This window comes from Saimiri boliviensis, chromosome 14 (assembly GCF_048565385.1).
Source record: "Saimiri boliviensis isolate mSaiBol1 chromosome 14, mSaiBol1.pri, whole genome shotgun sequence".
NCBI lineage: Eukaryota > Metazoa > Chordata > Mammalia > Primates > Cebidae > Saimiri > Saimiri boliviensis.
In genome coordinates, this window is record NC_133462.1 from 58,784,690 (window position 1) to 58,808,546 (window position 23,857).

The window sequence follows — 23,857 nt, forward strand, 5'->3', positions numbered from 1 at the left end:
ACCTGAGGTCGGGAGTTCGAGACCAGCCTGACCAACATGGAGAAACCCTGTCTCTACTAAAAGTGCAAAATTAGCCAGGAGTGGAGGTGCGTGCCTGTAATCCCAGCTACTCAGGAGGCTGAGGCAGGAGAATTGCTTGAACCCAGGAGGCAGAGGTTGCAGCAAGCTGAGATTGTGCCATTGCACTCCAGCCTGGCAACAAGAGCCAGACTCTGTCTCAAAAACAAAAAACAACAACAACAAAAAACAGTGTTGACTTCACACTCATTCCTATAATCCCAACACTCTGGGAGGCCAAGGTGGTGAATCACTTGAGGCCAAGAGTTCAAGACCAGGCTGGCCAACATGGCAAAACCCCTTCTACTAAAACTACAAAAATTGGCCAGGCATGGTGGTGCGGGCCTGTAGTCCCAGATACCTGGGGGTGCTGAGGCATGAGAATTGCTTGAACCCAGGAGGCAGAAGTTGCAATGAGCCAAGATCACATCACGGCATGCCAGCCTGGGTGACAGAGTGAGACCCTGTCTCAAAAACAAAAACAAAACAAAGAAACAAACAAACAAAACCCCCCACAAACCACTGTCATTTAGTCAGGTGTGGTGCAGGTCTGTGGTCCTAGCTACAGGGGAGGCTGAGGCAGGAGGATCGTTGAGTCTGGGACTTTGAGGCTTTAGTGAGCTATAAACATACCACTGTACTCCAGCCTGGGCAACAAAGCGAGACCCTGCCTCTAAAGAAAAAAAAACAAAAACAAAAAACACACTAGTGTCATGAATATATTTCTTTAGATAAAACTTTTAAAATTGGTTTTCTGTTTAGAATTGGCTTTCCCATAACCCAGTTAGCCAAAGGTAGCTGAAATATTCCCCAGCTGGAATGGAATCACATTTGGGGCTTGCTTCAATCAGTGCACCTCTGTCTTGCTTTTGCTCTTCAAAGAGACCCTCATTCAACCATAGCCTTTGAAGGCATGAGCTGAACGGAAACCAGATGACTCTATTGAATTTTAAACTTGCCACAAGTTAACCAAAGAAGTATATATATATATATTTTTCTCTTATAGATTATGCCCACCTTCTTCCAGAAAGAACTTGAGGTTGAGGTTAAAACACACACACACACACACACACACACACACACAGCCACCAAAAAAACCAATCCCCAAACAAATTATTCCATACTCATTCCATTGGTTCTTTTGATGGCCTTCTGTCAGTGTTAATGGTTAGTGTGAAAGATTTTTGGAAAAGTTTTCCAGGTGGGAGTAACAGCATTTCCTGAATCACCTTTTATCTTGATTTGTGGTAAATTTCTCTTTCAATGCCCTCAGGTCACTTATACCCTAAGACCCTACATTAATTTATTCACCTTCAAGTCAGTCACTTCTGCCCTCATCTAGGGCATATAACAATGTAGTTACTTACCCAGCAGGTATCCTGGCTAAGTAAGACCATAAATAATTCATCTCAGCAGGAGCTTTTGGAGTCAGTCTTCTGTCTGAGCATCTCTGACCGGTTATGCCACCTGATTTACCAGTTTCAAAAAAAAAAGAATGGTACCTACCTCATAGGTTTATTGTGTGGAGTGAAGTAAATGTCTAAAGCACCTAGAATAGCATCTGGCATATGGCACACACCTCAGTAGCTGGGACTACAGGTATGTAGTACCACACCTGGCTAATTTTATTTTGTAGAGACGGGTTCCTACTATGTTTCCTTAGCTGGTCTCGAACTCCTGGGCTCAAGTGATCCTCTCTCCTTGACCTTCCAAACTGTTGAGATTACAGGCATTAGCCACCATGCCTGGCAAACACTTTTTTTTTTAAGGGGTAGGACATAAACATTCTTTAAACCTTTTAAGCAAGGGCTTGAATTCTAGAATTTTAGAGCTCAAAAGACTTTCAAGAGTCCATTTACTCAAACCCTGCCTCCAGCTGTATTATACTATAATCACTATACACTGATAATTTTCTGATCTATTTTAATGATGTTTAAGAATGGAGAACTCACAGGATCCTTTTAGATTAAGTGCCTCTTTGGAGGGTTCAGTAGTCAATAAACATTAGCCTTATATTCTGTACTTTAAGTACTATTTCTCTATTTTTTACATATAAGTGGGTATAATAAAAAATTAAAGGAAGAATGGTCATTTTTAGAATAAACCTTATTTACAAAACCACAAGTCAGTCTGCTTTAGTATTGACAAAATCCCTACAACTGAGATATTAAAGAGATACATTTATTTTAGCTTTACATAAAAACAGAATCCAACACTACCCCATTTTCCTATTCCTGTGTGGCTCTGAGCGCAGCTTTAAAAAAAACAAAACAAAGCAAAGCAAAACAACTCTTTATATACAATGTACAATGGCTTAAGCAAATCGCTTCTTTAGTTTTTTTCTATTTAAGAATTAGGACAGACTACTCTTCTAAAATTTGCTATTTACAGAGAAAGCCCTAGGGAACAGGATAACTTATTTAGGTGTAGCTCTCATAATACAATATCCATAATGGCTTTAGAAGAATGTAAATAAATAACATTGTTAAACAATATATATTGATATTTTCTGACAAACTCATTTATCTAACATCATGCTGAGCAATCAAGAGGATTCCTCCATATATTTTAAATTTTAATTTATTCTAATTGCTGATTCACAAACTCTTGCTCCATATTAAAGCAGTTATCACCAATAGAACCTATGAGAATCAGTGCTCATGGAAATCTAACAGCTTGTTTTCCTAATCCTCTATTAAAACTCTGTTGAGCTTGATATATGCATGGCTGAACACTAGGCCTTTATTCAGGAATGTAAAATTAATGGTATCTGGTATCAAGTTGTAAGAAAAACTCCCCCAGATTGGGAGGTAATCGAGTGATATATGAAAGAATCTCCTGTCTGAATTGAAGAATACACTACAAAGGGCAGAAGAAGGTAGGGGAGAGGAAGTAGAAACAGAAGAAAAGCACAATGCCACTGGCTTCAAACTGAGGTAATTAATTAGAGACAGCAAATAAATACATCAGCAAATGCCCCATTTTTGTTTTCTAAAAAAGATCACTGGGAAACCAACAATTTTAAAGTTGATCCATTAATACATTTTTAAATAGAAAAAAGTTTGTATATTATATATATCATAATTCCATTCATCTAATACACTCCTCTGCTGAGATATTTAACACATCTTCATCTGTACTCTCTTCTATCTCTGGCAAGTTGCCCCAAAGGAGGACATTTACACCTGAAAATAAAAAGTCACAAAATTCTTTAATGCTCACTACTGTTATAACTCAGAACATGAATTATAAAACTTTATATGTTAATATTCTTATATAAACCATAGTGTTAGCAGTAATAACTACAGCCATTAAAGAATGAACTGCAAATAAAATTATCTAATTTTTAGATATTAGGTACTATCCATCTGGGACATAAACTTTATTTATTTTTTTGAGACAAGATCTCTCTGTGTTGCCTAGGCTGGAGTGCCTGGCAGGATTACGGCTCACAGTCACTGCTCACTGTAGCCTCAACTTCCAGGGCTCAAGTGATCCTCGTACCTCAGCCTCCTAAGTAGTTGGGACTACAGGTTTGTACTACCACACCTGGCTAATTTTATTTTGTAGAGACGGGTTCCTACTTTGTTGCTTAGGCTGGTCTCGAACTCCTGGGCTCAAGTGATCCTCTTTCCTTGACCTCCCAAACTGTTGGGATTACAGGCATGAGCCACCATGCCTGGCAAACACTTTTTTTTTAAGGGGTAGGACATAAACATTCTTCAAATCCTTTTAAGCAAGAGCTTGAATTCTAGAATTTTAGAGCTCAAAAGACTCTCAGGAGTCCATTTACTCAAACCCTGCCTCCAGTTGCATTATACTATAATCACTATACACTGATAATTTTCTGATCTATTTTAATGATGTTTAAGAATGGAGATCTCACAGGATCCTTTTAGATGAAGTGCCTCTTTGTAGGGTTCAGGGAAAAGTCCTGAATAAGTCTCCTTATCCCTTCAATAAGCAGAGAAGTAGCTGGTGCCATTTTTCTGATTTAGAAAAAAAGCAAGGGTTTGGAGCCAGTTATAATATGAACTACAATCCTTGATACCAGTGGGTTTCAGTCCAAAAGCAGAGCTGTAAACTAAATTTAGGACCAGGTTGCACCAGCCACTACAATAAACAAAAGAATAATCAACAACTTCACTGAGAAAGAATAGTCAGATTTCATACTGAAGAATGCAGCATGGGTATAGAGTAAATGATTAAGCATACAGTAGGGAATAATGACAAGGTTTATTACTCTGGGCATATATTACATTATAAGTTAAAAGCACTATTGACCACTAGAATAGTCAATTAACTTCACAAGAAAAGCAAAAAAAAAACATTTTTTTTTGAGATGGAGTCTTGCTCTGTTGCCCAGGCTGGAGTGTAGTGGTGCAATCTTGGCTCACTGCAACCTCTGCCTCCTGGGTTCAAGGGATACTCCTGCCTCAGCCTCCCAAGTAGCTGGGATTAAAGGCAAGTGCTACCATGCCCAGCTAATTTTTGTATTTTAAGTTGAGACAGGGTTTCAGCATGTTGGCCAGAGTGGTCTTGAACTCCTGACCTCAGGTGGTTCCCCTGCCTTGGCCTCCCAAAGTGCTGGGATTACAGACATGAGCCACCATGCTTGGCCAGAAAAGCAGATCTTAAGCTGTCCAGTTATCAGCGTGGACACAAAGAGTACTCAGCAATTCTGGATACCCACTCCGTACACACTGAGATAGAAGCCACATGGTGGAATGGAATGAGCATGGATTTGGAGATTTAGTTTGAATTTAGTGTTCACAACTGCCAGTATACCATGCATGGTTTTACTAGAAATGCATGCAACCATAGATAATATGTATTACTGTTTTGCAGATTTAAATTTTTTATAGAATGTTATTGTGCTACATGTTTTTTTCTAATTTGCTTTTTCACACATTATGTTTTTGAGGTTAATCTATGTTGACTTGTGTAGATTTTGCTCATTTATTTTTACTTCTAGAGAGTATTCCATTTTGTGAATTTTTAAAAATGTTGCAAATACAGCCCATTGCTCATTCCTTCCTCAGCTGCCCGTCTTGCATAGGTAGCCCAAGGAGACATGCCCAGGGATTTGTAGTGTGACATTGTTGAAATAGTAGAAATAATAAACTGTTTTCCTTGACTGAAGGAGATACTGGAATCTAATCTGGCAAGAAGTTAGCATGTATTTGATGCTGGTAGGGATACAGATGTCTATCTTACTATTTTCTATAATCGTTTTGTATTTGAATTGTTTATAATAAAAAATGCTACCCCACTCCCACCACAAGAATGAATGGTGTTCTGCTCCTGGTAAATGTCATGGAAGAGCTGACACAAAGAGCTGTAAGAAATTGTGAGGCAAAAATCTAAGTAAAAATTAGAACACATAAAGGTAAATGGAGGGCTGAAGCCATGTTGCCTCTGAGGGGATTTGCCAATTTCATGAAATTTGAGCTGAGGTTTCCCAAGCCCCCTCAAGAAAGTTCTGGGAAATCAGGTCTTTATGTGAAGACTAGAGGTCTAGAAAACAGACCTCCAGGAGTCTTTTTCAGTCTAAACATTCTAGAATTTGTAAAGCTTGTCTATGCATTCCTTTGACATTACTGGTTCAGGTGATTCAAGGATAGTTGTGATGCCATTAGAAACCTGCTTTGATACCAAACATCTAGAAAATCTTGCTTGAAATCACAATATTAAGGTTACAAAGCAGAAGCTTGATATTCTTGGAGTCGGTATTCAGAGACATGAAGCAGCTCAGCACAATTGCTTCAAAGGAGGAAAAATAAACTAAGAGATTGGATCTGACAGAAGCAGCACCTTCCTTTCTCTGTTAAGAAGGGAGGAAGGAAATCCTGTGATACATCTGTTTCTTATGGATTAGATTCAGTGCAAATGGAAGAACGCTGGGCTTTTATCTTTGAAAAATTGACCAATATTAAAACGTAAATCAAATTTGAAAAATCTCCACCCTGTGTTTTGAATTCTGTAAAGCAGGAAAAATACTATCAAAGCAGAAACTTCCTTTAATGTGTCCCATGGGCAACACAAATATAAAACTGGAAGCTTAAATTAGGAGACTGTATCCCACTTAGGGGAGTTCAGATAAGTTCTTACATGAAAATAGCCTTCTTAACATACCAAAAGTTTTAAATTAAGACCCCATAAATGATGGATTGAGAGCCACAGCTGAATCCCAGGTGATTTAAAAAAAAAATCAAATCTATAAAAATCTAAGCATAATTGGAGCATTTACAGACCCCTGACAACCTAGCTTGCAATTCATGATCTTTTGGTTTGTGAAGGCAAATCATATATTAAAAAATATATTTAAGTTCTAAAGGAGACTAAAACATGCATTTTGGAACCTAAGAATGCTAGTGTAACTTAGATTGTCAAGTTCCTTAAAGTCAGCTGGTTTGGTGTCTCAGGCCTATAATCGCAACCCTTTGGGAGGCTGAGGTGGGCCAATCACTTGAGGCCAGGAGTTTGAGACCAGCCTAGGCAAAATGGCAAAAAACTTGTCTCTATGAAAAATACAAAACATTAGCTGGGCATGGTGGCACAGGCCTGTGGTCCCACTTCAGAAGGTTGAAGTGGGAGAATCCCTTGAGCCTGGGAGGTTGAGGCTGCAGTGAGCTGAGATTGTGCCACTGCACTCCAGTCTAGGTGACAGAGCAAGACCCTGTCTCCAAAAGAAAAAGGAAAAGTTCCTTAAAATCAACTTGGTCTGTTGTGTAAATAGATGTTAGACATTGAGAACATGTATCTTATAACAAAACTGAATGGCTCCAGGCAATATAAAAAATATTATATAAATCCCCTTTAAGAATTGGTACTTTGGCTGGTGTGGTGGCTCACACCTGTAATCCTAGAACTCTGGGAGACTGAGGAGGGCGGATCACCAGAGGTCAGGAGTTCGAGACCAGCCTGGCCAACATGTCAAAACCTTTTCTTTACTAAAAATGCAAAAATTAGCCGGGCATGGTGGTGTGTGCCTGTAATCACAGCTACTCAGAAGGCTGAGGCAGGAGAATCACTTGAACCAGGGAGGCAGAGGTCACAGTGAGCCGAGATTGTGCCAGTGCACTCTAGCCTTTGGAGACAGAGTGAGACTCCATCTCAAAAAAAAAAAAAAAAAAAAAAAAAAGAATTGGTACTTGAGGCCAGGCACAGTGGCTTACACCTGTAATCCCAGCACTTTGGCAGGCCGAGGTGGGCAGATCACTTGAGGTTAGGCATTCAAGACCAGTCTGACCAACTGACCAACATGGTGAAGCCTCGTCCCTACTAAAAGTACAAAAAAATTAGCCAGGCATGATGGCGCATGCCTATAATCCCAGCTACTAGGGAGGCTGAGGCACGAGCATTGCTTGAACCCGGGAGGTGGAGGTTGAAGTGAGCCAAGATCGCACTGTTGCACTCCAGCCTGGGCAACAAGAGTGAAACTCTGCCTCAAAAAAAAAAAAAAAAGAATTAGTACTTAGTATTCGGCACCTTAGCACCTTAACACAAAGTGAACAAAGAAAAAAGAATTGGTAGTGTATTTTCTTAGTAAAGTAATTTTTTGAGATAGGGTCTCACTTTGTTGCCCAGGCTGGAGTAAAGTGTTGTGATCTCAGCTCACTGCAACCTCCACCTCCTGGGTTCAAGTGGGGTTTAACCATATTGGCTAGTCTGGTCTCAAACTCCTGACTTCAGGTGATTGAAGTCTTGGCTTCCCAAAGTGTGGGATTACAGGCATGAGCCACTACGCCTGGCTTTGCTAAAATAATCAGTATAGGCATACCTCATTTAATTGTGCTTTACTTTATTGCATACCATAGATACTGGGCTTTCTACAAATTGAAGGTTTTGGTGATCTTATATTGAGTAAGTCTAACAGCATATGCTCACCTTGTGTCTGTTACATTTTGGTAATTCTCTCAATATTTCAACGTTTTTCATTATTATTATATATATTATGGTGATCTGTGACGTTACTGTTAAAATTGCTTTGGGGTGCCATGAACCACACCCACTTAAGAGCACATCCACTTAAGAATGCAAACGTAATCAATACATATTTTGTGTGTTCTGATTGTTCCACTGACCAGCTGTTCTCTCTCCCTTTCCTGGGGCCTCCCTACTTCCTAAGATACAACAATATTGAAATGAGGCCAGTTAATATCCCTATAATGACCTCTACAGTATGTGTTTAGGTGAGAGTAGAAAGTCTCTCATTTTAAATCAAAAGCTAGAAATAATTAAGCGTAGTGAGAAAGACATATTGAAAGCTGAGACAGGCTGAAAATTGGGCCTTTTGTGCCCAATTGTTAGCCAACTTGTGAATGCAAAGAAAAGTTCTTAAAGGACACAAGAAGTGCTACTCCAGTGAAAACATGAATAAGAAAGTGCAACAGCCTTATTGCTGATATGCAGAAAGTTTTAGTGACCTAGATAGAAGATTAAAACAGCCATGACATTCTGTTAAGCCAAAACCTAATCCAGAGCGAGGTCTTGATTTTCTGCAATTCTATGAAGGGCAAGAAATTCGAGGAAACTATAGAACAAAGTTTGAAGCTAGCAGAGGTTGGTTTGTAGAGTTTAAGAAAAGAAGCCATTTCTACAAAATACAAGTGCAGATGAAGCAAAAAGTGCTGATGTAGAAGCTGCAGCAAGTTACCCAGAAGATCTAGCTAAGAGCATTGATAAAGGTGGCTACACTAAACAACAGATTTTATTTTATTTTATTTTATTTTATTCTTTTGAGATAGAGTTTTGTTCTTGGTGTGATGGCGTGATTTCAGGTCACTTCAAACTCAATCTCCTGGGTTCAAGTGATTCTTCTGCCTCACATACCGTCATGTCTGGCTAATTTTTTATTTTTAGTAGAGATAGGGTTCCACTATGTTGGTCAGACTGGTCTCAAACTTCTCTTCACGTGATCCACCCACCTCAGCCTCCCAAAGTGCTGGGATTATAGGCGTGAACCACTGCCTCTGGCAGAAATTTTCAATACACACAAAACAGCCTTCTATTGGAAGTAGATGCCATCTAAGACTTTCATAGCTAGAGAGGAGAAGTAATACTTGGCTTCAAAGCTTCAAAAGACAGGCTGAATCTCTTGTTAGAGGATAGTGCAGCTGGTGACTTTAAGTTGAATCCAATGCTCATTTACTATTCTGAAATTTCTTGGGTTCTTAGGAATTATGCTAAATATACTTTGCCTGTGCTCTTATCAATGATATAGCAAAGCCTGGATGACAGCAAATCTGTTTACAGTATGTTTTACTAAATATTTTAAGCCCATTGTTAAGACCTACTGCTCAGAAAAAAAAAAAGATCCCTTTGAAAATTTACTGTTCATTGACAATGGACCTAGTCACCCAAGAGCTCTGATGGAGTTGTACAAGGAGATAAATGTTGGTTTAATGCTTTAACATAAAGTCTGTTTGGCAGCCCATGAATCAAGAAGTAATTTAGTCTTTCAAGTCTTATTATTTAAGAGATACATTTCATAAGGCAATAGTTGCCATAGATTAGTGATTCTTCTGGTGGATCTGGGCAAAGTACATTGAAAACCCTCTGGAAAAGCACCTTCCTGATTCATGGGAGATCAAAATATCAACCTTAACAGGAGTTTGGTAGAAGTTGATTCCAATACTCATGGGTAACTATGAGAGGTTCTAGACTTCAGTGGAGGAAGTAACTGCACATGTGGTAGAAATAGCAAGAGAACTAGAATTAGAAGGGGAGCCTGAAGATGTGACTGAATTGCTACAATCTCATGATTGAGCTTGAAACGATGAGGAGTTGCTTCTTATGGATGAGCAAAGAAAATGGTTTCTTGAGGTGAAATCTACTCCTGATGAAGATGCTGTAGATGTTGTTCAAATGGAAACAAAGGATTTGGAATATTACATAAACATAGTTGACAAAGTAGTAGCAGAATTTGAGAGGACTGACTCCAATTTTTTTTTTTTTTTGAGACGGAGTTTCGCTCTTGTTACCCAGGCTGGAGTGCAATGGCACGATCTCGGCTCACCGCAACCTCCGCCTCCTGGGTTCAGGCAATTCTCCTGCCTCAGCCTCCTGAGTAGCTGGGATTACAGGCACGCGCCACCACGCCCAGCTAATTTTTGTATTTTTAGTAGAGACGGGGTTTCACCATGTTGACCAGGATGGTCTCGATCTCTTGACCTCGTGATCCACCCGCCTCGGCCTCCCAAAGTGCTGGGATTACAGGCTTGAGCCACCGCGCCCGGCCAACTGACTCCAATTTTGAAAGAGGTTCTACTATGTGTAAAGTGCTATCAAACAGTATCACATGCTACAGAATCTTTTGTGAAAAGAAGAGTCAATCCATGCAGCAAACCTCATTGTTGTCTTATTTTAAGAAATTGCCAGGCCGGATGCAGTGGCTCACGCCTATAATCCCAGCACTTTGGGAGGCCCTGGAGGGCGGATCACCTGGTCAGCAGTTTGAGATCAGCCTGACTAACATGGAGAAACCCGATCTCTACTAAAAATACAAAATTAGCTGGGTGTGGTGGTACATGCCTGTAATCCTAGCTACTCGGGAGGCTGAGGCAGGAGAATCACTTGAACCCAGGAGATAGAGGTTGCAGTGAGCTTAGATCATGCCATTGGACTCCAGCCTGGGCAACAAGTGCAAAACTCCATCTCAAAAAAAGAAAGAAAAAAGAAATTGCCACAGCCACCCTAACCTCCAGCAATCACCACCCTGATCAGTTTGCAGTCATCAACAATGAGGCAAGCCCCTCCACCAGCAAAAAAATTATGACTTGCTGAAGGTTCAGATGAAGATTCGCATTTTTTAGCAATAAAGCATTTTTTTTCTTTTTTGAGACAGGATCTTGTATTGTTGCCCAGGCTGAAATGCAGTGGCATGATCATAGCTCACTGCAACCTCTACCTCCCAAATTCAAGTGATCCTCCCACCTCAGCCTCCTGGGTAGCTAGGACCACAGCATGCACCACCATGCCTGGCTAATTTTTATATTTTTTGCAGAGATGAGGTCTCAGCACGTTGCCCAGGCTGGTCTCGAACTCCTGGGCTCAAGTGATCCTCCTGTCTTGGACTGCCAAACTGCTCGGATTACAGGCATGAGCCACCACTCTGTTCTTGGACTAGTAACATTTTTTGATGAAGGTGTGTACATTGTTTTTTAGATATTATGGTACTGCACACTCAAAAGACTACAGTATATTGTAGACATAACTTTTATATACACTCGGAAACCAAAAAATTGTGTGACTTGCTGTAATTGTGATATTTGCTTGCTTTATTGTGGTGGTCTGAAACTGAACGCACAATGTCTTCAACTGTGCCTGTACAACATACTTTATACTTTGGTGTTAAATATTACTCCCATTACCCTAGCCTGGCCTCTCTCCCTTTCTTAACACACACACACACACACACACACACACACACACACACAGACACACACACACACACGACTATGAAATCTAAAATCTTCAAAAATTCTCTGAAGTCAGAATATATATCAAGGCAGCATTTAAGAGCAATTACAGTATTCATTTTAAAATACCGAGAAATTCAGCCACGTTTGAGGCCTTAAGTACAAGGATGAACATAGAAATGACAATGAATTTTGCCCAGTAGGTTTCATAAGTGAATGTCTGGGAAAAAAGAACTGAAGTTTCACTCTAGCTGATCCAGCTAAGAAGATCTAAAAGGAATCCTGAAATGATCTATTGGGAATTTATTCAGTTATTGATAGAGAAATGTTACAGGAATGTCCAAGTCAATTGTTTCTTACCTGTGGAGTCTAGTCTGTTAGTATCATAAACTGCCCGGCTGTGAAACATCCAGAAGTGTCCGTTGTTGCAGGAAAGAAGACAGGAACTACATGGAACTATCACATGATAACCTACAATGTTCCCACTAGAAAAGAAAGTAAATGTTACTAGCTACCATGTAATACCTGGCCAGATAAGTCTTTTTATGTGCTTACATAAAGAGATAGACCACATTATTTAGATCTCATTTTCTCCTAACAACTTTCATTGCTGGAATCTTTGAGATAGGATGAGGGTGCAGCTCTACCATCAAGTGGGAAAGCAGTCTTTAAGTGAATAATAGTAACATATTCTCACATTTCTTTGCTAGTATTATTATTTTTATTTTTAAGACAGAGTTTTGCTCTTATTGCCCAGGCTAGAGTGCAATGGCGCCATCTTGGTTCACTGCAACCTCCACCTCCTGGGTCCAAGCAATTCTCCTGCCTCAGTCTCCAGAATAGCTGGGATTACAGGTGTGTGCCACCATGCCCAGCTAATTTTTGTATTATTAGTAGAGTACCGGGTTTTACCATGTTGGCCAGGCTGATCTCAAACTCCTGACCTCAGGTGATCCACCCACCTTGGACTCCCAAAGTGCTGGGATTATAGGTGTGAGCCACCACACCCGGCCTGCTAGTATCATTTTATGCATTCTCCCTTCAGAAGTTAGCTTCTAGAGGCCATAAGGTTGTGATTTGTTCTATAAACCACCCAAATTGATGTGCTGTATAGACAAAATAATTAAATAAACTTGGTTCTGTGGGTAAAGGTTTTTGCTATCCCAGGACTGTGGTAAGTTGGGTTCTGACATGTTCTCGTTTCATGCCAGCACCTAAAAACTGTTTCAACAGATGGAGAGGTAGGAAGACAGCATGAGTCCCTGTAAACCAAATACAAGCTGGCTGCTCTAATTTTAGTCTCAGTGTTTTTGAAGGAATTCAGAAATAAAGCAAATCTACAGCCTCTAGAGAAAGTTGCAAAAGTTTTTATAGTTTTCAGAATTATCCAGCTGATTATAAGTACCTCACTCTTTCACATTTTTTTTTAAACTAGCTAGTCACATATTAAATAGAGTGAACCTACAGGGAATGTTTTAGCTAGTACTTAAAAAAAAAATGGCAACACGGACTGTTTATACCTTGAGTTGTAAAAATTCTTATTGTAGCTTACTTAGTATTACTCTGTGAGATTTGAGAAGTTAGTCATTTTTATGAGACCTTCTAAAGATTACTATAAAAGTACCAGCCCACCTAAAATATATCTTCTAATTATAACTTGCTTGAAAGACAAACAAATAAAAACAAAAGTTGTTTTTGGACTAGGACTGACAGTTATTTGTAAGACTATATTGTAAGGTAAATTCCATGGTTTAATTACCACCTATATTCCTTCATTCATCCATTGATTCATCATTTAACTAACATTTATTGAGTACCTACTATCTGCCAGGCACTGCTCTAGGTGCTAGAAATACAGTGGTAAACAAAGCCCTTGTTCTCATAGAGCTAACATTCAATTTTTGTATGTTTTTGTAGAGATGAGGTCTCAGCATGTTGCCCAGGCTGGTCTCAAACTCTTGGGCTCAAGTGATCCTCCTGCTTTGGACTGCCAAAGTGCTGGGATTATAGGCAGAAGCCACCACTCTTGGCCCAATAACATAGATTAGATCATTCTGCTCCCTTGTTAAAACCTCTTCAGTGGCCAAAAATGAAAATAAAACCCCCTCCATACCAAGGTCTAGATCTATGCTATTAAAAATAATAGCCACTAGACACATGTGGCTGTTGTATACTTGAAATGGGCTGGCCTGAATTGAGATGTGCTGTAAGTGTAAAATGTACACCAGATTTCAAAGAGTAAGAACAAAAAATGGAATGTAAAATATTACATTAGTAATTTACGTGGGTTACATGTTAAAATAACACTTTGGATACACTGGGTTAAACAAAATATGTGATTAAAATTAACTTTCCTGTTTTGGTTTTCTTTCTAAAATGTTGTTGCCTGGGCATGGTGACTCACACCTGTAATCCCACACTTTGGGAGGCTGAGACAGATGGATCACCCGAGGTCAGGAGTTTGAGACCAGCCTGGTTAAAACGGCAAAACCCCGTTTCTACTAAAAATACAAAAATTAGCCAGGTGGGCTGGGTGCAGTGGCTTATGCCTGCAATCCTAACACTTTGGGAGGTCGAGGCGAGTGGATTGCCAGAGCTCAGGAGTTCGAGACCAGCCTGGGCAACACGGTGAAACCCTGTCTCTACTAAAATACAAAAAATTAGCCAGGCATGGCAGTGCATGCCTGTACTCCTAGCTACTTGAGAAGTTGAGGCAGGAGAATCATTTGAACCTAGGAGGTGGAGGTTGCAGTGAGCTGAGATCGTGTCATTGCACTCCAGCCTGGGTGACAGAGCAAGACTTTGTCTCAAAAATAAATAAAACAAAATGCTGTTACTAGAAAAATTTAAATTATATATGTGGCTTGCATATTTCTATTGGACAATACTGCTCTAGATTATCTGGGTTCTGACTACGTCTCTAACCTACTCAAACTACCCTCCCTCCATGTTCACATCTTAGCCATACCAGCTGTCATCTTTCATTACTTGAACATGTCTAACTTCTCTTTGCCATGAGTTCTTTGCATCTGCTATTCTCTCTGACTTTTTATAACAAGACTTCCATGACCATGATATTTAAAATAGCTCTCAATTTCTCAAATTCCATAATTCTGTCTTTTATTATTATTACTTTTTTAGGAGTACTTTCCACCATATTAAATATTTATTTAAGTACCTTATTGATTGATCATCTTCCCACTAGAAAATAATGTCCAAAGGTCAGTAACTTCATCTAGTTTTTTTGTTGTATTTCCAGTCCTTGTAACAATGACTGGCACATACTAGTTCCTCAATATAAGTATAGCTTGAATAAATGAAGGAATGAAATCAAACAGCACATAAGAAGAATTTGCCAATTTAAATTATTAGGATTGTCAGTTATAATACAAACCCCATCTAAATACAAACCCCATCTAAATGAGAACATGTCAACTTTTTACCTTCTAAAATGAAAATAATAACACGTCTGTCTACTCCTCAAAATATTATAGTAGTAGTTATCAGCTGTGTTGTAATTAATAGTTTATTGAGCCTTTTAACATTCATATTTGATCTTCACAGTAACTTGATAAGGTAAATACAGAATATTATTAAATTTCTATCTTAATAAGAAGGAAATTAAGTTAAGATGTAGTGGCTCACACCTGTAATTCCAGCCCTTTGGGAAGCTGAGGAGGGAGGATCATTTGCGGCCAGGAGTTTGAGATCAGCCTGGACAACAGCAAGACCCTGTTGCTCCAAAAAATAAAAAACTTAGCCAAGCATGGTGGAGCTTGCCTGTAGTCCCAGCTATGCAGGAGGCTGAGGTAGGAGAATTACTTGAGCCCAGGAGTGCAAGGTTATAGTGAGCTATGATCATGCCACTGCACTCCAGCCTGAGCAACAGTACAAGACCTCTCTAAAAATAAAAAAAGAATAACAATATAAAAATTAAAATAAGAAAACAGAGGTTCATCAGTTTAGAGGCTTAAGGAGTTCACCCAAATAGGGTCAGACCTCAAACATGATTTTTATTGTAAATCCAAGTGTTTTTTCCCCCCTAACCTATATTGCCTTGTTCTGAAAATTGATGCAGATACTGTGAATGTACTTTGAAAATTGTAAAATTATATACTTACATGAAGCATCACAAAATGCTTTTAAAAAATAGTTCTAAGTAATAAATGACTTTTCAGTGGCTCATTGCATGCTTTACACCAGTGCTTGTTGCAGCCCACTGAACCTTTCTCTATGCATTGGTGTCAATATCCATCTTCCAAACCCAGGGCTATCCAGAATAGTGCCACAAATTACCATTTTAAACATGCGATGTCCTTCAGTTTACATTTGCAGATTTTGGTGAAATAGCATCGTCCAGTGAAGTCCACTGCGCTGGAGAGAGAAAGGTATAATGATAGTCAAATGCACTTCATGAAAAATTTATCTGTGGCAAAAAATTAACAAAATTTACCAACCATTTTTATGTGTACAGGGCAGATGTATTAAATATAATCACACTGTTACACAAGAATCTTGAGACCTTTTTCATTTTGCAAAACTGGAGCTCTATACTTATCAAATAACAACCCCCAACTTCCCCTTCTCCTAGCCCCTGGCCACCATTATACTTTCTGTTTCTATGATTTTGATTACTTTGATATCTAAGAGGAATCATACAGTATTTGTCTTTTTGTAATTGGCTTATTTCACTTAACATAAATTCCTTGTTTCATTCATATTGTAGCATGTGACAGGATTTTATTTCTTTTAAAGAGTGAATAATATTCTATTATATGTATATACCTTTTTTTGGGGGGAAGGGGGACAGTCTCGCTCTGTTGCCAGGCTGGAGTACAGTGGGGTGATCTTGGCTCACTGCAATCTCCATCTCTTGGGGTCATGCAATTCCATTGCCTCAGCCTCTCAAGTAGCTAGGACTACAGGTACATACCACCATACCCAGCTAATTTTTTGTATTTTAGTAGAGTCAGGGTTTCACCATGTTGGCCAGGGTGGTCACAAGGAGTGACCTCGTGATCTGCCCATCTTGGCCTCCCAAAGTTCTGGGATTATAGGTGTGAGCAACTGTGCCTGACTTTTTTTTTAAGAGACAGTGTCTTGCTATGTTGCCCAGGCCGGACTTGAACTCCTGGGCTCAAGTGACCTTCCTACCTCAGTTTCCCAAGTGGGTGGAACTATAGGCACCCTATACCACATTTTGTTTATCCATTCACCTGTAGAGTCAATGGACATTGGGGCTGTTTCCACCTCTTGGCTACTGTGAATAATGCTGTTAATGAACATGGGTATGCAAATATCTCTTCCAAGATCCAGCTTTGAAGTCTTTTGGCTATATATCCAGAACTGCTAGATCAGATAGAAATTCTATGCTTCATTTAGCACAAATATTTCCAACCCAAAGAGCTGAAAAAGACTCTAACACAGAAGTATATTTTTAAAGAGTCAGTTTATATTTGTGAGCTCACCATAAACATGACAAATTTTCCATTTAAAAAATTTTTATGTGTTCATTGATTCATATACATCTTAGCATGTTAATTCATCACTATTTTAACCCCTAAAAAGAAGAGCTGAAAATAAGAAAAATCTGATTCTATTCTAGACTTGGGTCTAACCCCTAACAATTCACCTAGCCTTCCTTATGACTGCCTTATTACTTACCACAGCTATTGCAAAGATGAATGGGTTAATATTTTAAATTTGTATATGAGCTACTAAAAAGAAAAAGCAGTGGACAATGAATCATAGAACTCTGTAGCAACAGGTTCTATGATTTATTGTCTAGTGTTTTTCCTTTTTTTTTTTTTGCAATACATATACAATGTACACACAAAAAAACTTAAAATATTAATTTAAAAAAATTAAAAAGATTTAAAAATAACCCATTTATCTCTGCAATAAATGAGAGACTTTGGCTTTGCTGATAGGCATGATTACACTTAGACGAATTCAGAAAAGAATTCAAGTAAGGAAGAGTACACAGCTTTACCTGGGTAAATTAAAAAACTTGTAAAGTTTCTATCATTATCATAAAATTCATTTAAAATGAATTATGGTTATTAGCCTGCTTCCTCTGGCTCTATATCCAAACACTTAGAGAATAACTGTCCACTCACAGTTTTGATAATTACTTTCCTTTTAATAATAAAATTTCAATAAAGAACTAAATCTTGAAGATTCATGTAGGGCATATACATGTTGACTATGGAAAGAGAAAGTATCATTTAGAGCTAGAAAAAGGTTACTTGAGTCAAATAAAATGGCTATTTTACCAAATAGGAAGCAAATTCTTAAGGACTCTACACTCAAAAGCAGTTAGTGGCTGAAAACAAGCAGATTTTAAAAGGGTTCAATTATGGGAACAAATGTGTAATATCCAAAATAGGCTTAATGGGAAATAAGGATTAAGGCTAAGTAAGTCTCTATTTTTCATCCCATAAAAATCTATTTACATCTCTTTCAGAGAGAAATAGTTTTGAGGAAAGAAAACTGAATTTGATGAACAATGGATCTGATTCAGGATGCCAATTGCAAATAATGATGGAAAACTTTTTTTTTTTTCCTGGTGCAAGATTTCATAGATAAAAATGAAAAACTTAAATACCTCTCCTCTCCAACAGTACAGAAAATTTGCCTGAATTTACCTCGAGTCTAGGTCATGGACTTGATTCAGTGAAATAGGATGGTTGGGCAGGGCACCGAACAGGGATCAAACTTAAGAGATGTGTGGTCGCATGACTGTAATTGAATTAGAAGCATTACATCAGGACTGACCACCTTGGCTAAACCACAGACTTTGTCCAGACAGTCTGCCCACTTAGATATATTCCAAGGGGATCATCAAACTGTTGGGAGTGGCTGGAAACGATAACCTCCTTGTTGACTCCCAGGGATCCAAGCCATAAGTTTTCCCATTTAGTTAAAAGCTACCGTTGCCCACCTCTAGCATGACTTACTTGGTAGGAGGGATGTCTGTAGAGAAAAGGTCTATTTCAGTATCAGCCAGCAAAACAGCCTTCATTCCCCTAGAGCTGAGCACTTGTTTACAGAATTTGCAACACAGGATGGACACGCACCGGTCCTTGAAACTACAAATGTTGGTAGTCATGGCGTCGCAGGAAGGATGAGGTGTAGGATTTTGAAAAGGGAAACAAGAGCAATGCTCCTACTACTTTGATTCCCCTAGGCTAAAAACCAAGTTGCGAGGCCTCGAGCTTCTCTAAGCCCTAAAACTGGGAAGGAAATGAGTTCTTTTCTGTTTTCCTGGTGGAGGAGCAGAAGCAAAATTTATTGAGTAGAAACAGGGGAGGCGCGGCAAACTGGTTTTCCTTTTAACTTTCGGGGAAGGGAGTGGAGTTTGAATTGGAGAGGAGGCGGGTGGGGTTTGAGGCGAACTTCTCAACAGCTTTCCCTTTCTCCTGTCTGAAGGAGTCCTCTACCCCTCAGCTCCCGCCCCTTCCCAGCAATTCCCGCAGCCTCCTCGGATCGTCTCTAATTTAAAGCTTCTCCTCTTTTAAGACGTCCCTTTCCCAGCGTTAAGCCCCTCCCCCAGAGCGCTCCCGTTCCCAGCTCAGGGATCTCGGGCTTAGCGTCCCTACCACGCCTCCTTCGCCCAGGATTCAGGAACTCCCTTCGCTCTTTCCGACGGGAGATCCCGCGTTCTCCTCCGTCCCGCCCCACTCTCTCCCGGACCTTCCTCCGCTCTACGGGTCCGCGGGCCCCTCTCCTGGCCGTCCCCAGCCCTCGGCGTGCTCGCGCTCGCGCTCGCGCCGTTTCTCTCGCGTCCTCCCTCCCCTCGGCTGTCCCCCTTGCCCCCCGCAGTCCCCTCAGGTCTCTTCCCGGAGCGGCCGTTCCCCCGGCGCGCGGTGGTGGTGGTGGTGGGGCAGGGCTGAAGTCGCTTTTGGGGCTCAGTCAGCGCCGGGGTCTGTCACCGAACACGTTGGTTTTTGCTCCCTCTTCCGCTTTTCCTGCCTCTCCAACCTGGTGTCAGTTTGAATTGCCAGCGCCGCGCAGCGATTGGGAGAACTAGAGCTTGCCTCCGTCCCGCATTGGAAGGCTCCGGGGCCTCCCCTGACCAGAGCTAGTGGCTTGAAGACTATAGGCACCGCCCCAGTAACGGTGCTGAGAGATCAGCTCGGCTTTTTGGTTGGCCGAGCTTGGCTCCGCCTCCGATCTCATTGGCTGGCTTCGGGAAGTTTCGGCAAATCCTCCCTTAGCCCTGGAGAAAGTGGCAAGGCACGCCCTTCCCGCTTCTTATTGGGAGAGAATCTACAGTACCCGCCGGTCTCTACTCTCTATTGGCTATATTTCCCCGCAACACCCCACCTCTCTACCCCGGCCCAATTGGCCATGCCTTCGCTCAAGAGTTTGTGTTTGGTCGTCCGCTCCATCTTAATCCCGCCCATCAGTTCTACTCAAGGTTTCGACAACCTGGGGTGGAGCTTAATCTGTGACCACGCCTCCACAGCGCTAGTCACACCTCCAAGTTTTGCCAGCTCCTCCTCCTCATTCCGGGCCTCTCGGGATCCGCTCTTCCTATTGGCTATAGGCCCCATCGGTCGATAGAAAGCGGGCGGTGATTGGTAAAGGGGTGGGCTCTGGTTCCCGGCGGGGTCCTGCGGAGTTGGCGGAGGCTCCTCGAGGGACTGGGGCACCGATCTGCGTAGAAGCGGGTGGCGGGGAAGAGAGGGGAGGAGAGCTCTGAGTGGGAAGCGGAGCCGGGGGCCTGGGACCCGTCGCGTCAGAGCCAGGTAAAGGCTCCTTCCCTCTTCCTTTTCTTCCTCTCGGCCGCCGGGCTGGAGCCCTGACTGAACAAACCCGGGCTGGGGCGGGAAGGAGAGGGCGCGGATGCTGCTCCCGGCATCGCCTTAACGGTGCCGCCCGAAATCCCTCAGACCGCCCCTCCACCCTCTCCAAATCTCCCAGTACAGCCCATAATACTTCTCGGGACTGCGAGTCTCTCCGCCCATCACTGTACAGCCTGGGACTCTGTCCTGGCTCACCCACCGAAGAGCAGCCCGCACCCAGCCGCCTCCCCCGTTCCTCCGCACACGGGCAGCCGCGGTCCACTGTGGGGCAGTAGTCGTTGGCATCGCGCGTAACCATCGGCTGGCCTCCTTCCCTGCCTCCCAGCCTTGGCGGACAGCCGCAATCCCAGCCCAGGACCCAGGAGGATGGGTGTTCCGCGCAGCTTCCGGGGCTTTCCCCCAGTTCCACCCCTCGGCCTGCCGCGATGGACTTCTCTTCACCCACTCCCATTCCTAGACCACATCTCGGTCCCCACAGTTCCTAACGTTCTCGCTCTTCACGCAACATCGCGGCCCATGATCGTCCCCAATGCCCCTCACCCCCAAGGCAGCCTTCTCCTTGCCCTCTCCCGCCTTCCGAGCGTGTGCCGCTCCGGTCGTCCCCGGGCTCCCTTCCAGCCTCTGGACCCTATCTCACACCCGCCTCCCGCTTCCTGTCCGCCTGAACCCTGCCGCCTTTGCTCCCTGTCTTACTTCCTCAGTGTGGCCCCCTCCTCCAGCCGCCAGAAGTGGGAGACGCTGGCGGGAGCTTCCTCCTCCTGGCGCTCGGAGGAAAAGGAACAACCAAGGAGGAAGGGTCGCCGCTGCGGCACGCGGGGGAGCTAGACGCCAGGCTCCGCGCTTCGGCTCGCGTCCCTCCCGCTTCCTGGGCCTCGACCGAATCTTCTCGGGCACCTCCTGGTGCGAGGAGTGGGGACTGCGACCTCACCAACCTCCCCATCCCCAGCCTGGGATTGGGTGCGATATCTGGGATCTCTCGGCTTGGGTGGCAAAAAAATATTGAGGGTGGCATTTATAGTCGCTATAGTCAACTTGGGGGAGGTGACGGCTGCCTTCCGCTGGCTGCCCCTCGGCTTTCCCAGCCCTGACCCTATCCTCTAACCCGTTTCCTGCTTCAGCTGACCACATTGTTTTCCTGGATGTGTCCCGTGCCGAGCAGGCTTTTTCCTGCAGATTTGCCACCCCTCCGCACCCCCAGCCCCCGCCCCGCCAACATTTTGCTGCCAAGAGAAGCTAGTAACCAAACACAAAACAACTGGGAGGAGGGGCGGGAGGGGAAGAAAAGTTGTGCCCGGGTGGCTTGTCCCTCCCCGGCTTTGATCCCCTTTGATGTCCAGGGAGGTGACTCAGCTGGGGGTCTGGGGCCCAGTCCGGGGCTTAGGTCGGGAGGGCTCCCTCGGTCTGGACGCTGCCCAGCGCCGGCGGAGCTTGGGAGGCCACCGAAGTGCCGCAGTCCCCGCCCGGTGCCCCGCGTTCCTGCAGTCTCCGCCCGGAGCCCGCGCAGGCGGCTGCTCCAAAGTGTTTTCTTTCAGCCTTAAAACAAAATCCGGAGGGAGCTTCCTTCCTCCCCACCTCGCAGCGCCGGGCTCTGCCGACCTGGTGGCGTTTGGAGGACTGGAATGGGCCCAGGGCGGGCTCCGAACTACGTCCCCTACCCCACCCCCGCCGTGATTAGGATCTGCTCTCTGGCTGATCGCCCCCTCCCCCTTTTCCTGCATTTACAGGCAAGTGAACTGGAGCAAACGACTTCCGATCCAGTCTGCGCTGCTGCGGCTCCCGTTTGGGATTTGATTTGCAGCATCTTCGAGCCTCTACGACAAAAAACCGCGAAGCACGCCCAGCCCTCCCCCGGCACCCCGAAAAGCACCCACTCCCTCCCGAGGACACAGCTGGGCGCGTCCACACCCCCGCAGCCCCACACCATGTTGTGCGGAAGGACTTCCACTCCCCGCCTGTGTCGTTGATGTCAGACCCCAGGCCAGCCTCCGGGTGCTGCAGTTCTCCCGGCTAATGCTGAGGCTGCGGCTCCAGCTCTAGCACAGGCACCAGCCGCCGCGGCACCCGGCCCCAGCACCCACCGTCTGCATGTGCCCGCCGTAGCCGCCTGCCCAGCCCGCAGCCCGCGCTCCACGGAGCGCTGGAGACCGCCGCGGGGTGGGGGGAGGGCTCCTCCGCCCTCTAGAGAAGCTGTCTTGGAGGTATTGATTTAGGTGGTTGGATTTTTTTCCGTGGATCTATCAATTCACATTTCGAATTTGGAAGAAAAAAGGAAAACATGACGTCTCCAGCCAAATTCAAAAAGGATAAGGAGATCATAGCAGAGTACGATACTCAGGTCAAAGGTAAGGGCTTTGAAAAATAGCACACTGCAAATGCTCTGTGGACTGGTGAGGCATGTATTTCCACCCTGATTTGCAGGCTGTTTATTTCTTTGGGTGGAGCAGATGGGGGCAGGCTGACCCCAGAGGTGCTTTCATAGGTGGGTCTGAACCTCCAAAGGATGGGCAGTGTCAAGGGCTGCTGGCACTGGAAAGGAATTTTTAGAGTGGGCCGTAGGAGTATCTTTGTGGGGCTGACCGTGATTTTGGCAGCCCTTTCCCCCAAGCTGACAGGGTCGGGGGAGGGGCAGGAGGCTCTTGGTGAGAGAAAGGCACAATTTGCCTCCGGTTCTCTGGGTCAGATTTCCTTCAAAGACAACTGAAATCTGACAGGTGTTTGGACATTTATTTCAGAGACTGAAGAGGAGTCCAGACAGAAAGGCAACCTTGAGAAGGTGTACCGTTTGGAGACCCTTGGGAGAGAGAGGGTTTTTCTGAGGCACTATATTAAAACATGAGATTTGCTATGGCACTGGACTCCAAGAGTCCATTGCTACCTTGGATGTACCTTGTACCTGTCTGGTCTCTGGTCGGCCTGCATGCAATCAGAGATCAGAGAACAGAAAGAATAAGGCCACACAGGCTCGGTCTCCGCCCTCACCTGAATCTGAATAGAGTTGGGAGGATGTTAGGGTTGCTGGTTGGTGCTGATTCTGGAAAATGGGAAGACATAATTGTTTAACCCTTCTGTGCTGTGGCCCTCTGCTCCAGAAGACATGCTTTTAAAGCCCCATTTTTCTCTCCGGAAAAATGTGAAGGGTAAAGCAAAATGTAGTTTTGGAGAAACCAAGTGACCTATCTCCTTACCTAGTGGACTGTCTGACTTGACTCATGAATAAGAGCCCTTACTCAGATAGCGTTTTTTAAACCCGCAATTCCCATAGGAAGGGTTCCTGCCTGTTAAAGAGCTGCAGCATGTGTTTGTGCAAGGCACTGTCCTTTCCTGGTCAGTCACTGGAAAGAGCCATGTGGCTCCAGCCCATTGAGACCTTAGCTAGGGAGTGGAAGAGGTGGGTGGCCTTGAATGTTACACCACATGGTTGGAGCTCTGGGTTTTCCTTTGTTTCAGAGTACAAGGGAGGGGCCCCTCTGTTCCCTGCACCAGTGCAAGGAGACCTTTTCCTATCAGAGAGGACTTGAGAAGGACCATGTCTCCCCTTAAATGATTGCTGAGGGGTGGGGGTAGGGG

At 43.4% G+C, this 23,857-nt stretch overlaps 2 protein-coding genes across 13 annotated transcripts in view; one reads left to right on the forward strand and one right to left on the reverse strand.

The window, feature by feature from the left end:
* Window positions 1–363: 363 nt before the first annotated feature.
* On the reverse strand, window positions 364–20,974 carry FAM72A (family with sequence similarity 72 member A). Of its 4 annotated transcripts, XM_074385097.1 has the most exons (5): window positions 19,082–19,393; window positions 18,440–18,571; window positions 15,777–15,854; window positions 11,841–11,965; window positions 365–3,242 (listed from the first exon to the last, which is right to left on the reverse strand). In XM_074385097.1, exons 2-5 carry the CDS (start codon window positions 18,502–18,504, stop codon window positions 3,148–3,150), a joined length of 363 nt encoding a protein of 120 aa, XP_074241198.1. In that variant the 5' UTR covers window positions 18,505–18,571; window positions 19,082–19,393; the 3' UTR covers window positions 365–3,147. The 4 variants fall into 4 exon arrangements, with proteins under 4 accessions (XP_039319427.1, XP_074241198.1, XP_003930495.1 ...); XM_039463493.2 differs by lacking the exons at window positions 18,440–18,571; window positions 19,082–19,393 and adding an exon at window positions 20,424–20,974 and having other exon boundaries at window positions 364–3,242; XM_003930446.4 differs by having other exon boundaries at window positions 366–3,242; window positions 18,440–19,175.
* Window positions 20,094–23,857, forward strand: part of SRGAP2 (SLIT-ROBO Rho GTPase activating protein 2) — a 270,134-nt gene continuing 266,370 nt past the window's right edge. For 4 of the 9 annotated variants that reach the window (XM_010341021.3, XM_003930445.4, XM_010341022.3 and 1 more), the window contains exons 1-2: window positions 20,094–20,233; window positions 22,015–22,632. In XM_010341021.3, coding sequence (XP_010339323.1) covers window positions 22,566–22,632 — 67 coding nt within the window. In that variant the 5' untranslated portion in view covers window positions 20,094–20,233; window positions 22,015–22,565. Of the gene's footprint in view, window positions 20,234–21,063; window positions 21,248–22,014; window positions 22,633–23,857 lie in introns of those variants that run through there. The other 5 variants (XM_039463491.2, XM_039463492.2, XM_010341027.3 and 2 more) reach the window with 3 other exon arrangements.

Bases quoted from the DNA above. Each gene is read 5' to 3' on its own strand.
- FAM72A (XM_039463493.2), bottom strand. From the start codon at position 20,575: ATGCCAACGACTACTGCCCCACAGTGGACCGCGGCTGCCCGTGTGCGG. The intron at 15,855-20,423 runs GTATTATGGGCT...TTCTCTCTCCAG, and splicing joins GAGACTCGCAGTCCCGAGAA to CGCAGTGGACTTCACTGGAC. The intron at 3,243-11,840 runs GTAAGAAACAAT...TTTTATTTTCAG, and splicing joins TAACAGACTAGACTCCACAG to GTGTAAATGTCCTCCTTTGG.